At 37.2% G+C, this 16,957-nt stretch overlaps 2 protein-coding genes across 3 annotated transcripts; one reads left to right on the top strand and one right to left on the bottom strand.

Annotated features, from left to right (window-relative positions):
- Positions 1-956: 956 nt before the first annotated feature.
- tmem74 (transmembrane protein 74) lies at positions 957-13,564 on the bottom strand. 2 transcript variants are annotated; one of them, XM_026283704.1, is made up of 2 exons: positions 13,435-13,564; positions 957-2,823 (listed from the first exon to the last, which is right to left on the bottom strand). In XM_026283704.1, the coding sequence occupies exon 2, from the start codon at positions 2,762-2,764 to the stop codon at positions 1,922-1,924; it is 843 nt and encodes a 280-aa protein (XP_026139489.1). In that variant the 5' UTR covers positions 2,765-2,823; positions 13,435-13,564; the 3' UTR covers positions 957-1,921. The 2 variants fall into 2 exon arrangements, with proteins under 2 accessions (XP_026139489.1, XP_026139488.1); XM_026283703.1 differs by lacking the exon at positions 13,435-13,564 and adding an exon at positions 4,083-4,167.
- Positions 10,725-15,780, top strand: trhra (thyrotropin-releasing hormone receptor a). The gene is made up of 2 exons (XM_026283702.1): positions 10,725-12,036; positions 13,470-15,780. Exons 1-2 carry the CDS (start codon positions 11,257-11,259, stop codon positions 13,899-13,901), a joined length of 1,212 nt encoding a protein of 403 aa, XP_026139487.1. The 5' UTR covers positions 10,725-11,256; the 3' UTR covers positions 13,902-15,780.
- The last annotated feature ends 1,177 nt before the right edge of the window (positions 15,781-16,957 follow it).

Below are 16,957 nucleotides of genomic sequence, written 5' to 3'. Positions count from 1 at the left end.
TGCAGTTGATCAGTTCACAAGTCGTCAAATAAACAACGCACATTTAATAAAGGCATTCTGTAGTAAATGCATGTGTTTTTGTAAAAAAAAAAAATCCATTTTTTAAACTTAACAAACACCTTTCTCTCACTTGCATCATCTGTCATAGGCATAAGCAGTTCCGGTGGATGTCGTAGTACGTATGCCCATCACGTGCCTCTAGATATGCTAGTCTCACTAGTTTGCTTATAGGAGAAAAGGAAGCAAAGTCTCCTATCGAAATCCTCCATCATTTTTCTTTCCCAATCTTCAGTTTGTACTTTGAATTCATGACCGACGTTTGTTTAGTTCTCTCTCTGCATTCGTCACTTATCACGCAACTCCAACGTACTATGACATCCGATGCAACGGCTTCCACCTACAGATAACGGAAGTGAGAGAAAGGTGTTTATTAAGTTTAAAATATTCATATTTTTCTTACAAAAACACATGCATTTAATACAGAAGGCCTTTATTCACCCACCGGAAGCCATCTGCGGATCGCTAATGTGGGCAATTACCAGTGACTCAGCTCTTATAGACCTAAAATTTAGATCTCGCTCATTTTCAGGAAGATGTTATTGGAGCCATGAGTAATTTTCCTGTAAAATTGCAACATCTTTATTACAATCAGTCAGAAACATGTACATTACTTTTTTGTTACTGCTAAATTCGAAGCATCTGCACTGCTTTACTGCTTGATAAGGCATTGCTAATGTACAGTAAAAACACCAGAAAGTTTAGTTAATGAGTTTAAAAGCTTAAATCTTTTCATTAGAAAGACATTTGATTCAATCTTTTGATTTTTGATCCCATGGACATAACCAGTTAAGTTAGACAGATGACTCATGATCATGTCATATTCAGGTATTTAAGTGGTCACACTTATCACAGTCAAACACAGGCTACTGATTTATCACAAACAATAAAACACAAAATCAAGAATAATGTAATTTTATTTTCATTTCAGAAAGTGAGTCCTAAGTTATAAGTTTTATGAACAGTCATTAATCATCAGAGTATGAACTGATACAGATGATATGATATTGTAAGTCTTATGATAACTCGTGAGCACAGACATTTTTTTTGCATTTGTGTCAATATCTTGTTACATACGGAGAGCCTATAGGTTCAACTGTGTGTATACAGTGTCAGTGAAGATACAGTATGCTTTGCTCTCTCAGAGAAATGGATTTAAATTTCCAAAAGATAGCAAATCATTGTGTGGCAGCTTCCTCCATTAAATATTTATAAAATATTTTAGCACGTTGGTTGGGTGGGGGGTTGGCGGGCAGAGTATTAGATTTCTGCATGGCCCATTCCGCACATGAACTAACAAGGACAATATGAGAAAATAATGGCAAAAACATCCCAATTATACACTGGCATTTTCTCAGTGTAACACAGAACAATGCTTTCTGAGGATCTGAATACACCAGAGTGCTCTAAATCAGAAACTGTAGCCCTCAATCACTCTACATACCATGACGAAATGGCTGCTGAAGTGGAAACATTTTAGTATTCTGAAAGAGTAAGAAAGAGGCAGTAGGATTGTCAATATTAGCAGCAGGGTGCTGTACAACAGGACTCATTTCTTTTAGAATCTCTTATTTTCAGCTTGGAAATTAAGGGCTTGAATACTATCAGAAACCTCATTTAACATCCTGCCACACAACCTGAAGTTCGAACCTCTGTTTATTCAAAAATGTACTTGCTTCATGATTAATACAAATGATATCATGCTGTGTCTTTCTGAAGCCTGAGGAATCTGTTATGTGATATTATGTTTTTCTGCATCAGTAAGCAATTGTCACTGACACAAGGTTGAAAAACAAGCTCTTTCGGCCATGCTGGAAAGGTCAACATTACACTGGCAGTCCAAAAAAGAAAATGAAGAAAACAGTCAACTAATAGCATCGCCATTCTCCTCCTCGACCAAACTGTGTGGTGGTGATGAGCGACTGGGACTCGACCTTGTTCTTAAATTAATTGAACCATAGAGCTTTGTGGAGTGCTTTGAATAAGCGAAGGCTTTCCTTCTGTACATCTCACCTTTCCACATCGAAATCATTAGCAGAGTGGACAGCACCACTCCACCCAGGGTGAGAAGGCAAAGGCCGGCAATAACGCACCTGTCAAGGTGCGCACCTATCCTGGCGCTCTCATTCTCCAGTCTTTCCATTTCACGTGCAGAGACGTTGTCGGGATTCACTCTGATGTCACGAGGGACCGTGTACGATATGATCACCAGCGAGATCCCGGTGATCAGGAATGTGACTGCGCTGATGAATCCGTAATCCACGGATTTCCCTGAACTCTCTGAGCTGAGGTCAATGTCGGACATCAGCGACAACTCCTGGAGGCCCTCGGGATGGATTTCGCTCGAGGAGTCTTGGAGTGAAGCTACATGGCGAGAGCTTTTCTCACTTGTGTCCGGGGTGGCCAACCGGAGATTGACGTTTTCATCAATGTAAGTGAACGAGGTCTCCAGCTCCTTGTCACAACACACCCTGACCTTCTCTGTAGGCTGATGCCGGTGCTGACCACGTTGTCCTTTGACGGGAACCGTCCTTGGTGCTGAATTACACTGTGCCTCACAGGCAGGCGCCTTCAGAGTGGAAGAAGCTTCTTCCACCGAACTGTTTAGCCTGCAAACATGAAGAGGGCTAGAAGACCAATCCAGTATGCCGGGAGGATCAGGTCTTCCCCCTCTATTATCTATGTAGAGTAACTCCACCGAGGCCATCAGATCCACTCCCACAGATTACTTTGGTTTCTTTCCGCATCAAACCATCCACATTATACCTATAAACACATAATTTATATTACTTTAGATGAGAAATCAACTCATTGAGCATATATATAAATATATATATGTATATATATATAGTAGCTAGTGATTGACAGACAGTTTTTTTATATTTGCACATTTAAATGTCTGATAGAACAGAATCTTTGTTTAATTCCTGCTTTTCACACAATGATATCTAATCAGCACACACAAACACAACTGTCATTTATCTTGGTTGCATGCTATTGAAATTACATTTCTTATTTGTTCTTGACAAACTATGTAAATCTTTTCAGTACTATGTGAACAAGCATTTCTGTACACATCTCACAGGAATTTGTTCTGAAATTTCTCAAATTCTGGACATAGTTGTCACATGACAGATCGCAAAAGATCTGATTTGCTCCCAACAAAATTTTGAGCAAATTTAAACGTATACACAGTGTTAGTGGATTTTCTTTTGTAGGTCAGTGTAGTGTACTGCAGCACGTGTCCCAAGCACAACTGTGACTCATGCGTACTATGTACTGCTCTTATGCTCACTACAGTGGTCTAGAAACAGTTAATGACTGTATTTGAACGAAATCCTTTGCCTCTTTAATGAAAGACGATTAAAGTTACTGATTAGCTCTACTTCTTCGATATCCAATTAGCAAAGCAATCCGTATAAACCCCAAGATAAGCTATAAGTCCCTTTAAAACGCATGGCTCATGGTCGATGGGGATATAGACAATACACTTCACAATAGAGATCCATATCATGACATATTTTTTTAAGAGCGATATCAGTACAGTATCAGTACTTTTACATGCAAGTGGTCAAATAACCATTATTCATATTTTTTTTAATTTATGTTATTATATTTATACAAATTTGTTTTGAAATTTATGTAAATTAATTTGAATCTTAGAATCGATCTTAAAGAAACCAATAAACTGGAAAAGTGTGAATATCAGTATACAAACGTGTCAAATCGATTATTGGTCAATATATACCACTCGGGGGGAAAAATGACAATAAGTCTTGCTACAAATCATCAGATCTTCAATAGCTAAAACTACACAATAGCTAAACCGGAATACGATATACACATATATACAGTAGTTTTGGCACGTGTCCATCAGGATGCATCGTTACACTCATCAATAGGTCATATAATATCCCGCAAAGACAGCGGTACAAACAAGACACATTCCGCATCCTGCATCTCATTAAATTTAGACGCAAATCACAGAATGTGTGTTTGGTATAAACAATGTACTTAGATAATACCTTCTCGTTTGCTGAACATTTTGGCCTCCCGGCTGCTGCTCTCTGCCGTTCTCCCTCCCACGCTCCGTTTTAGAGATGAACTGAGCTCTTGCTCTTGATGGCCAAATTACAAATTCTACTATGGCAAAGGCTTGTTTATGAATATTCATTAGCTAGGGGTGACGTTTCTCAGCAATCTTCCTATGTGGAAGTGTTTGAGTATGAATATTAAGAAGATTGCGCTGACGTCCCTTAGTTGATGTCCTATAGCAAATGGCCGCTCATTGAATTTTAATTAGGTGTTTGTGACGTTCCTTGCGAAAGTTCCAATGGCGAAGCAGCGGCTTATGAATATTAAGTTAAGTCTTCGCCGTAGTAAGATTTAGAAATTCTTCTCAGGTATCTACGCCTCGCTGACTTACATCACTCTTGCGTTTTCAAGTAAATCATAAGAGGTTTAAAACTGTATCGGAACCATGGGAAATGAAGCTCTAGGAAGCGACAAGTAATTATTTTCTGGACAATTCACCAGCGTATGACTGGAAACTACAGCCTGGAGATATTTCCTACTACGACCAGTAAGAAGCAGCGACTGTGCTAAACCACACCCATTCTTCACCATCTGCTCTGCCTCTGTGGTCCTTTGAAAGCTTGAAAGATTACTGGTCAGTTTGAGGTCTGTATAGTCTATTTTTATTTTACACAACCAGCCTGTACCAGATCATATTCCTTAGAATGACCTTGTTAACACACCTTTACATTATTTATTACTAGGCCTACTATATCATCCATAACATAATATATTCTGTTTTTTAAAAAATATACTGTTCTGTGGTTATTAAAAGCTGAAGACTTGAATCAGTAAAAAAAATAAAAATAATTAAGAATATCTAATCAACCTGATTTTGTTTTATTTCAAACGTTTTTTTCAAAGTACATTCAGAAAATATCCCTAACTAGCATTTCAACAAACAATCAATTTCCACATATACATGCTATTGTGTTGACCAATACAAAGGATGACTTTGGCTCAAAGCCAGGCAAGTTCCCATTTAAAGGATGAGTCTGCAGAGAAGCGGGGCTTACTCAGCCAGAGATTAATGTCCCAGACTGGTGGAGGCTCAGCTCAGGGAGTATGAGGTGCACAGTCATGAATTCCCATCTGTCACTGCAGACTTTATGAAAATAGGTGGAGCAGCTGCATGCTGCAGTCAATTTGGACTATTTTCAACAGGACAGAAATCTCAGAAGAGTGCACAGCTTATTTTCTGCTGCATGCCCCTCTGAGATCTCCATACTATCAGCTGCCAGCTGAGCCAATCCGGCATGCATTGCCAAGGACGAAATTGAGTTTTAAAGCCTTGAGTATCAATCAAGTCACCTTGGAATGTACAGAAGCATGCTGTGGCTTGCCAATCTATCCTCATGTTGTTTGATCCAAGTGGTTACACAGAGTGATATGTAGACACTAAATAACATAATTTAACAGCAACAAACCTGCAGTCACATACCTTTGCTCTCGCATATGTAAGAACACATGAAGGCAAATAAAAGGGCTAACGGTCCCTAATTAGAATTTTTTTACAGGATCATTTCTAAACTGAAAAAACCACATACTGAGATGTTACAGTATATTAAAACAAACAAGTATAACATTTCTTTGTTCTAGGACCTGGAAGACCTAGGTGTGAAACCAGGTGGTGACACTTGTCTGCCAGTCTGTGCCAATAAGGTTAGTATTTTCACCAGCTGCCTCCCAGAGGTTAACGTGCATCCACTTCAGCCTAAAGGAGCCAAGAGAAAATGAACTTGGAATATAATCTGACATGACACTCACCTGTATACCTGCTGACCTATATAGTCCAGGTGTGCATGCTGTGAAAACAAAACTTTGCATTGATTTTGAACATTTCAGATTACTATGAATAGAGGACTGTTACACTACCGTTTAAAAGTTTGGGGTCATACTATTTTTAATTTCTTTCTTTATCTGATCAGAAATTACAGTAAAAAAATAATATTGTGAAACATTAGACAATTTAAAATAACTGTTTTCTATTTTTATATATTTTAAAATGTAAATTATTCATGTGATGGAAAAAGCTACAGATTCAGCAGCAATTAATCCAGTCTTCAGTGTCACATGATCCTTCAGAAATCAGTTTAATATTCAGATTTTGTGCTCAAGAAAAAAATATTATTAGTGTTGAAACTGGTTGTGCTGTTTAATATTTTTGTGGAAACGAATGCTTTTTTCCCCCCAAGAGTTTTTGATAAGTAAAAAATAAAACAAAAAAACAGCATTTTTTTATCTTTAACTTTTGATTAAATTAATGCTAAATATTTTTTTTAAACAAACAAATAAATAATCAATAAATCTTACTGACCCAAAATTTTGAATGCAAGTGTATTAGATATAGGACATACAAAAAGCACTAAAAAATTTAAAAAAAAAAAAAAAAAAAGAGTTTGCCGAGGTGTTGGATATTGTTGGGGATTGTATTTAACTGATTAGATGCTGAGAGTATTTAATTCGTTATTAGAACCTCAATGACAGTGTCTTTGTGAATAATAGAGACAAGGTAAGAGAATGCAAGAAGGTAGAGAAGGGAGGAGCTGTCCTTGGTGCTGAGCACAGTGACTCAATTACATCTGAGCTCAGGCTGAAATCACTTCTGCCCACAAAGCTAAAGATGTCACATGATGAGATCCAAGGTCACATGTTCTGTGATCCAGAAGTTCTGCATTTTAAGCTATGTTCAGAATGGAATACTAGCTTAGTACTTACTGAATACTGTGCAGTATATACTTAATACTGATTAAAATAGTAAATGAAACAGTAGGCATTATTTCATGTCAAAAAGTATATACAAAAGTAAGCTACATTGTCAAATTGAAATATATAAATATTAAAAACTAATAAAAACGGCAAAAGCACATTTCAAAATGACTTAAACTTGAACTAAAATTAAAAAAATAAAAGCTAATTCAAAATATTATTTATTAATAAAAATATTAAAGTTTATAAATAGAACTAAAATAACGCCAATGACCTCATGAACTCAAATTGTAGTTTAATAGCAAGTGGCTTCCAAATATCATCTTGATATTATGCAATTTTGCATAAAAATGTCATCAAGGTTTTGCAGTCAGATGAATCATTTATTTTCAATTATTAAAAATGAAAGAGAAACAGAATCACAACTGATATTTCAGTTCATCAATCATGCTGGAAACTGGGCATATAAAAAATATGTATAGTGAGCACATTATATACTGCAGCATTAAAGAATAGTATGGTAGTGTGCTATTCTGAATAAAGTCTCAGATTAACGGGGTATATGTCTGAAATAAAGCTCTTAAATAAAGAAAAAAAGAGGAATTATACTCTGAAAAAGACCACTCTAAACTCTTAAGCCTCTTAAATACACACAGTATAAGACAGAAAGTTTAGGGCATGTGGAGGAGAAATGTTTTTAAGGACATGACTGAAAGAGACAGAATGATGGACAGCTCTTTTAATTACTAAACATCTTTGAAAGTCATGGAAAATAGTGACTCAAAGGGGAAAATAATGTTTTGCTTGTATCTTAATATGAGCTCATCCTTATACATTTTACATTATAACAACACAACATCCACTATCCCATAGTTTTAATTGACAAAAAGGTTTCTATAGAATAAGAGCTGAGAATCAAATATTGTAATAAATTTAATTTGTGGTAATGGGTCAGTGTCGTCAGCACCAACTACCTGCACTCATCTAATTTTTTTTCTGATATGAATGGACTCTTTTTGCAGCCAATAACGACTGGTTTCACCTCATTGTGTGCACAGCCTTTTGGATGGGAGATCTTGTCATTACGGACTCTTGTCATTAGGAAAATTAGAGATTCCTGAGTCGCAGCCAGAAATTGTATTTATTCCTTTGAGATGCTGGCTGCCAAGCTTTGAGTGGTCTGCTGGCATCGTGTCGGATTAAGAGCAGAACAACATCATAGTGTTTTAAATTCTGAAGTTTGCTGAAATCAAATTCAATTAGAGAATGAATGATTTAAACAGTCCTGCAGACGATGAATTATTCATTACATTTCCATAACAAATGATGAAATCACAGCCGTCTTTATGAATGCTTGTCATGCTCCCATATTCATAAACTCATGAGTCTCAGCTTTGATAATCTCTCAGATCTCTCAAAGGCTATGCTTGTTGTTTTCAGAGTAGAAGTTGGGTGATGAACCATTACAGGAAGTTAACTTTGATCAGTGCAATATGGGCTCCTTTGTATCTTTCTAAAGGAGATTTGATGAAGAATAGCTTCCAGATTTTATTCATCTCATAATTTGTGCCAAACCATAGATGAGCAGAGTTTAGATAAAGTAGGAACTGGTATTGGATTGTTATGGGATGCAAATCAAATATACACTGCAATAGGACTCATCCTAGTACGTAAAAATGTCCATCTTGGTCATTGTAATGTAATGTAAAATGTCCCAACAGTATTTTTAAGAGTGATAAAAAATCTTTTATGAATCTGTTTTTTTTTTTTTTTTTTTTTTGCAAGATTTTAGGGACTATTTGTGTAGTAATTCAACAAGTCCACAAGATGGCAGTCAAAGACTAATCGTGCAAAGATGTGTGTGAAAAGTCAAACATTTACTTTACATAAGGTAATGGGCGATTATCTATATGAAGATAATCTATGGTTGCAAATATATTGTACAAACAATTAATTATCTATCTAGAACTTTTAAACAAATAATAAATGAGAAAAGCTGTCAGACCTTGCTTTCATATTTCTACGCTCGTGTACACTTGCAAAGGTCTAGAAAGAGCTGAAAAAACACTTTACTGCATGAAGCTCCTACTGAAATGTTGTTGATATTTTTAAAGATGGCCATAATGGATTATGTCTTTATGACCGTCAGATACAGCCATAAACTCTACAAATAGATCTGACCTTTCGCATAATGGAAAAGTGGAAGGACTTGTACATTCTGTCTGTAATATCCTTTATGGTGTAAAATGAAAATGTTTTTAACACACACACACGTTTGTTTTTGTGAAAAGTGGGGACATCCCATAGGTGTAATGGTTTTTATACTTTACAAACTGTATTTTCTATCGCCCTTCACCAACCCTACACCTAACCCTAACCCTCACTGGAAACCTTGTGCATTTATACTTTCTAAAAAAAAAAAAAAAAAAAAAAAAAACACTCATTCTGTATGATTTATAGGCGTTTTGAAAAATGTGGACATGGGTTATGTCCCCATAAGTCACCCTCTCCTTGTAATACCTGTGTCATACCCATGTCATTATACAGAGTTGTGTCCTGATATGTCACAAAAACGAGCACACACACACAGACACACGCACGCACGTACACACGCACCCGCGCGTTTGTTTTTGTGAAAAGTGGGGACATCCCATAGGCGTAATGGTTGTTATACTCTAGAAACTATATTTTATCGCCCTTCCCCAACCCTACACCTAACCCTAACCCTCACAGGAAACTGTGCATTTATACTCTTTAAAAAAAAAAAAAAAAAAAAAAACTCATTCTGTATGATTTATAAGTGTTTTGAAAAATGGGGACATGGGTTATGTCCTCATAAGACACCCTCTCCTTGTAATACCTGTGTCATACCCGTGTCATACCCATGTCATTATAAAGAGTTGTGTCCTGATGTCACAAAAACAAATGCACACACACACACACACACACATAAACATTTAGCAACACATTTATAATGAGCAAAAATGAACCAACCTAAAAAATCTCACGCCAATCAAACATAAACTAAATCGATGGAATGACTTTCAATTTTTTTTTTTCGATAACAGTGACAACCAATCAGAATTCACCCTGCTTTAAAGAACATGTGAATTTTGTGGCCCCGCCCCTTTTCAGCTGCGGTCGTTGAATTCTTTCTTCGGTTTGCATTTACACAGCATGAAGGTACAGTTCTACAAATGTATGAATGAACCGCTTGTTATAAAATGTTCGGCCTACTGACATTTGTTATTAAATCCGCCTCGAACATCACAATGCTCATGATAACTTTCGATATCCCTTTGAAATGTAATTCCAATTCGCCATCTAATTACTCTTCAACAGATACCGCAAAAACGGAAGTTCAAAGGCAGAATTCTAAATCTGTTTCTCTGGCGCATCGATGATTAGTATATCGTTTGGTATGGTTATCTTGGTTTAAACCACTGTATAAAAAACAATGTCTGAAAGGACATTAATGCTCCAAAGTTAAAGCCTTTTAATAGATAAAACTAGCTTTTTTTCCACTTCCTTAAAAATGTAATTTCAACTCACCTGTTTACAAATACATTGTCAAATGACAGTATACATTATAGCGCAATGCACAAAACTCAAAATATGAATCAAAGTGATTTTTCTGTCATCATAAATAGGCCTACACTGTAGACTATTAAGACTTGTGCGTCCTCAGTAGACTCAGTTAGGTGTCAATACTAGCTCTCCTTAGGGTGTAACCTCTTGCATTCTGCAGGTGAAATCAAATTTAGCCAGTCTTCCTGGGCTTGGATCAATCTGTTACCTTATCACAATCCTTGAAACAAACCCCCTAAAACAAGCACTATCAGTTCTGATATACCCAGAGCAAACTGGCTTTTAAACAAACACCATATTGCAGAGGAACACTGTAATTAGAATGTGAAATGGGCCTGTAATTGTTTTTTTGGCAGTTTAGCCAAGAAACCTATAATCGAGCAGACCGTGTTTTGGAGACACTTCCTCTCTTGCTTGCTGCTGCGGCATTACGCACCGCACAACCTGCCCTTACTGACGCTCTCGGTCTCGTATGGGTTACAGGGGTTTTGAGAGACCATATCATCCTGTGCAGACCTGGGCGGTGCAACACCTCTGTCAGCTCTCTGCCGTTATGCACGCCAGAGACAGGATTTTTATGTATCACACAAATTACCACGGACACATTCTTGGCTGTGCACCAAACGCAAACGCTTTAATTTGCATCTCTGAGATCTAAAGTCTGTGAGCGGTGTTTTATTCCAGAAGGACATTTTAAACTGCACAGATTTTAACTTGAAGGAATTTTATTTCGCTGGAATGTTGAAACATGCCCTTTTTGAGAGCTAAGAAGTGATTTTTATTTATTTATTTTTATTGCGCAAAGGAGAAAACCAAACCAAGTGGAGCATGGAGAACAGCACTTTATTAAAACTGAACAACGGGACTCATGCTACGATATGGACTGATTATAGTATCGAATACAAGGTCGCTAGTATCTTATTAGTGATTCTTATTTGTGGAGTTGGAATTATTGGCAATGTTATGGTCATTCTTGTGGTCTTAACGACCAAGCACATGCGTACCCCAACCAACTGCTATTTGGTGAGTCTGGCAGTTGCCGACCTCATGGTCCTGACTGCAGCCGGGCTGCCCAACATCACCGAGAGTCTGTTCGGTGGCCACTGGGTGTACGGATATGTTGGGTGCCTCTCCATCACTTATTTTCAGTACCTGGGCATCAACGCGTCCTCCTGCTCCATTACAGCCTTCACCATCGAACGCTACATCGCCATTTGCCACCCAATAAAAGCGCAGTTTATGTGCACCCTCTCCCGAGCCAAAAAGATCATTGTTCTCGTTTGGGTTTTAACGTCCCTCTATTGCGTTATGTGGTTTTATCTTTCCGACACGAAAGAGGACGTTTATGAGAACGCTGTCCTCGTGACATGCGCCTACAAAGTATCTCGAAACCTGTATTTGCCAATATATTTCACAGATTATGCCGTGTTTTACGTTATTCCGCTTTTGCTGGCCACTGTTTTATACGGAATGATCGCAAGGATTCTTTTTCTCAACCCACTCCCGTCTGATCCCAAGGAAAGTCGAAGAAACTGGAAAAAGGAGTCGTCCGTGCATGGGAACTCCAGGAGTTCATCCAGCAACACAACTGCTGCTTCTCGGAGACAGGTAGGGTGTTGATTTTATCTCCTTAGTTTGTGCAGAAATAAGTTTTCTTCTGTGCGTAATGTTGCGCTTGTTCTAGCATTCACTGGGTTGGATCGGATATCGTTATTTCTCGTTTTTGATTGGTGGAATTTTTCATTTGTGATACATTCATCAATATTAGAATGAATGAATACATCCATAATATTCATTTTGTTCCTTCGGACAGGACAGTCTGTTGCAAATCTAAACAATCAAAAATAAATTCCACAATTCTTGCAAAAATGTTCCTTTTTTAATTATTTTTAAAAAAGTTTTAGAGGGGATACACATGGAGTTAAAACATTTCTTCCTAACTATAAATTGAATAGAAATATCAATACAAAAAAGTGAACATTTAATTAATTCAATTTATACGCTCATTACAACAAGATTAATATTATAACAAGACAAATAGCCCAATCTATCTTTTCGCAAGGTCAGGAAACAAACTACACTTGTTTCAAGTCTGACGATCTCGCGAGTCCTTTAAAAAGAGTTTGTTTGATTTCCTGAAAATCTCATTTGATTTGGAAACTGCAGTGGTTGTACTGGGCGCTGTATGTTTTTAAAGAGCCGAATCATCCGAGTCACTTGTTCGAGATTCTAATACTTGATTCACATTAAAGGGCCGGCTCCTTCGACCTACGCTGGTCTCGCTGTATAGATTCGGTACCTGCGTTGAGGTGAACAGAAGTACGGGAAACATTTGTGATCCAGAACACAGGATCTGATGCTGATTATTTGAGAAATGTTAAGTGTTGTGATGCTCACATAGCCTCGAGCAGGTAAAGGTCCTGATGCATAGTGAAGCCAGACAGCTTCTGATAAACTTGGAACGACTGCACATGTGGTGGTGTTGTTGCCCTAGGGCTCTTTGAGTTGTCCAAACATGGTGAAAAAACACACCTCTCATGACCTTTATAAAATTATTTTTAAACCCATGAAGCAAATCTCTACAATAAATGAACCATGACATGTTATGGTGCTGGAATAATCTGGCAAACAATACAACAGCTGTACCGTGACAATCATGTTTATACTGTTGCAAATGCTCAAGATGGAGTGAGAAATTAAAATGAGCATGCTGGTACCTCCCTAATAAGAAAACAGGTGTTCTGCTAGTCCATAGTCACTCATATTCAAATACATTAACCTTACACAATAATCAGTATTCAATCAGCAATATAAATATGTAAAACTGACTATTGATGGTATACAATAAATTACCAATTTTTAACTTAAACAGTTGAGGCTTGTAATAATATATAATAAAATAAATACAGTATTTTATCATTTTTTTAATAGATTTATTAAAATGAGATTAAAGAGGATTTTTGTTTAAAAATATATATAATTATGAGGGATCAGAGAGTTACATACATAACTGAAAACTTCTGTCATCCTCTTTGCTGTAGGTGACAAAGATGCTGGCAGTGGTGGTGATCCTCTTCGCTGTGCTGTGGATGCCCTATCGGACGCTGGTGGTGGTCAACTCCTTCCTCAAGAAGGCCTATCTGGACACCTGGTTCCTTCTGTTCTGCCGTCTCTGCATCTACTTGAACAGCGCCATCAACCCTATCATCTACAATGCCATGTCTCAGAAGTTCCGCGCTGCCTTCCACAAGCTCTGCCATTGTGGTCCCCAGCGCTCCGAGAAGCCCCCCACGTATAGCGTGGCCCTCACATACAGCGTCATCAAGGAGACCTCCAATGGAGAAAGCCCAGACCACTATACCACAGAGCTAGACGACATACGTGGAGCCGCCGAAGAGCTTCTGCCTGAGAGAAAGAGGCTCTCATTTAAAGAGTCCTCACTAGCTTGTAAAGACACATTGGCTAATGCTTAGATCCTTGGTTGGTGTGTTTGACTAAGGTGCTTAATTAGCATTTTCACAGTGTCTCAGTGGCCTATTGGATTGGCTGCCACATGGAAACAGCATTTTGACAATCATTGACTCATTCGAAACAAAGCAGATTTATTCATAACTTATCCATAACCTAAACTTATATATTAGTTCAAAACCAAAATAGGTCTTATCCAGTCTGTGCAGGTGACGTAATGCTCCTGAGGCAATCATTGGTGAGGACTGACAGACAATTGGATGGATGATTGAACATTATTCAGAGACAGTATTGATTTGGAGATGATTGAGTGTGTGAGCTAGACTGCACGGTTAATTGAAATAAAGTCTGCAATTGTGATTTGGCTGCGATTTGATTCAGTTAATACAAGAGTTGCATGTTTCAAGAGCCATGCCTACAAAAGAAGCAAAATTGATTGCAAAAGTACCACTTGTCACATTTTGCCAGTTTCCGGGTATCTCCATTGAAAAGTAAGACACTTGCGAGTAGTATGTCCCGAATGGCCTGTGTCAAGTGTGGCACTGTGTTGTTAAACGTGAGCAGCTTGTGGCAGTGTTTTCAGTATCTCAAAGTGGCTTGGTTTGCAGTAAAACTTCTCTACACAAACGCGTTTTTGCATATGCTTAGTTTGGGTGGCTGCATGCATTCGAGAACAAACCATGCACCAAGCATTTTCCCAAACTGTAACAAGAAGCACTTATAAGCTGGCTATTAAAGAGTAAACAGAAAACAGAATGCTCCATTTGGCTCCTTCGCACTGCCAAAATAAAATCACAATTACATTTTCCTCTAAAATCGTGCAGGCCTAGTGTGAGCTGAGGGGTGAATTCTTTGGCACTACAAGTCAGAAGATTTGTATCTGTGGACTCAAAAGAGATGGCCAGTGGTCTCTGTGGCCACAGCTACATGTATCATGGCCAATAATCACTCTGGAAAACCTGTTCCAGGAACAGCTGTCACATTGTCAGTCACTGCGATCAGAAAAAAATGGATGGTTGATTACTTCTCTCATTTGTTTCAATTGTAAGCTCAATATTACATTGTAGAGAAATATCCTGCCCAGAGATACTTTCTTTTGCAAAGGGGTATAAAATGACACCATTATAAGACTTAAAATACCATAGTACATCTAGAGCCGAGACCTTAATTTAATGGGTGTTACATATTCAAGCCCTTAATTTTAGCATTTCAGTCACAATTCACCCCCACTTTCCAAATGTATCAGTCTAAAACTAGAGTAAACAACTGTCTGTTGTTTTTGTCATTCTGTTGTTTTTGTCATTATATATATATGACAAAAATACAGACAGTTTTTTACTCTAGTTTGTATATTGTGTTCATCATCAGCTGAAGCTGTTTTCTCACAGATCTTTCTGATGCTCACGCTGGCACTGAGATTTCCTAGCAGAGCTCAATTTTGCATATGATAAACTGCAAAATTAAGAAGGCGATGAAGATAATCTGTGATTTTGGATGTCTGTACCTTTCGCATCATCGTGATGTAATGGATAGGAAGGTAATTTAAGAATTATTTTCTGCTGTAAATATGTTTTGATATCTCTCTCCCTGAAAAAGCAACATGTTTCAACTCTATCTGTTGTTTTCAGTACTTGAAATATACATGGACATAGATTGTGATGTGAGATTTTAAACCTAACACAACTTGAACTGCACACTTATGTTTTTTTCAGTGAACACTTTAGTGAATGAAATGTACAGCTATTGTGATGTAAACAAAAACAGTGTGCGGTGGTAATATTTGCTCATTATTAGTGTTTAAATAGCCTTTCTTGATGTTTTAAAACATGTTTTGTATTTGTATTTTGTACAGTTGTTGTTTCAAATAAACTGATAGTAAATGTTTGGGAAATTCCTCTTTGCCTGATTTGATTTAATCTAAATGTTAGTCAGATATCATGCTAATGGGAAGCTGTAATGTATGAGTATTTCATAACAATAATCTGGCAACATAAATCCAATCAAATGGAATCCAGCTCATTTCCTCTAAATCATCCCTTGGACACTGTATTTTGTCGCAAATTAGCCAGTGACAAAAATTCACATTTGTTTATGAGATTATGAGTGTCCCGGTCAAACTCCTGCCTGTCAGGCCCATTCCATTGCAAAAGCAGTCCTGACCCTCACTAAACTATCCAGCTAGTGGAGCCCCGATGCAAGGTGGATGATCAGATAGAAGACAGAAACTCTAGAGGAAGAGCTTGAACAGCCATTTATTACCATTCCCTCCTGCCCTCCAATAACAATAAATCAACACTCCATGTAGAGAAGTGGGTTATCAACGAAGTAATTTATAAGGGGCAATAAATTAAAGAGTGCTAACAAACATTCACAAGTTCTTGTGCCCATATAATCTTAGCATTAGTGGTAAACGGATTTGGCTTAATGTCTGCAATGGAGGGCTCAGAGAGATTATATAAGTGGTAAGAGGCTGTTTTTATACTTGGATATTAATTGGAAGATTAGATCGTCATACTCCTCCCGAAATTACGTCAATAACTTCACTTGTTAGAGTGGTTGCAATCGCAAGTGAAATATAATTGGCTTATTTGAGCATGACGTTGCAAAAGTTTTTTGTTTTATGGAAATTCTGTCATTAATTGTTCACTCGTGTTATTCTTAACTCAAACAATTTTCGATTCTATTCTAGCTTTATAAACCTTGTTTAAATATTCTTAAATCAAGATAAAAAATGACATGAGATATTTAGTCTTATTTATGATTAAACCAAGGATATATATCTACTAATGGGAGTAAGAAAATCAAACTTGTCTGTAAACCTTTACATTTATTAGTCATAGTGGCATTTATTGATTTTCTTGTTCTAAGCATACAACTAATACAACAAATTTTTGATACCTCAATGTTTAATATATTTTTCAGAAAACAATTTAAAATGTCATTTAGCATCTCAAGTAAATCTGTCTTGTTGTAACAATGTGCTGGTTAATAAAACCACAATACTGAGTGAGAAAATTACTTTTGATGTGATATAAAGCTAAAAAAACGTAAAGCAGGAATT

Source organism: Carassius auratus, chromosome 16, assembly GCF_003368295.1.
Source record: "Carassius auratus strain Wakin chromosome 16, ASM336829v1, whole genome shotgun sequence".
Classification (NCBI taxonomy): domain Eukaryota; kingdom Metazoa; phylum Chordata; class Actinopteri; order Cypriniformes; family Cyprinidae; genus Carassius; species Carassius auratus.
This window is presented reverse-complemented; position numbering and strand designations above follow the sequence as displayed.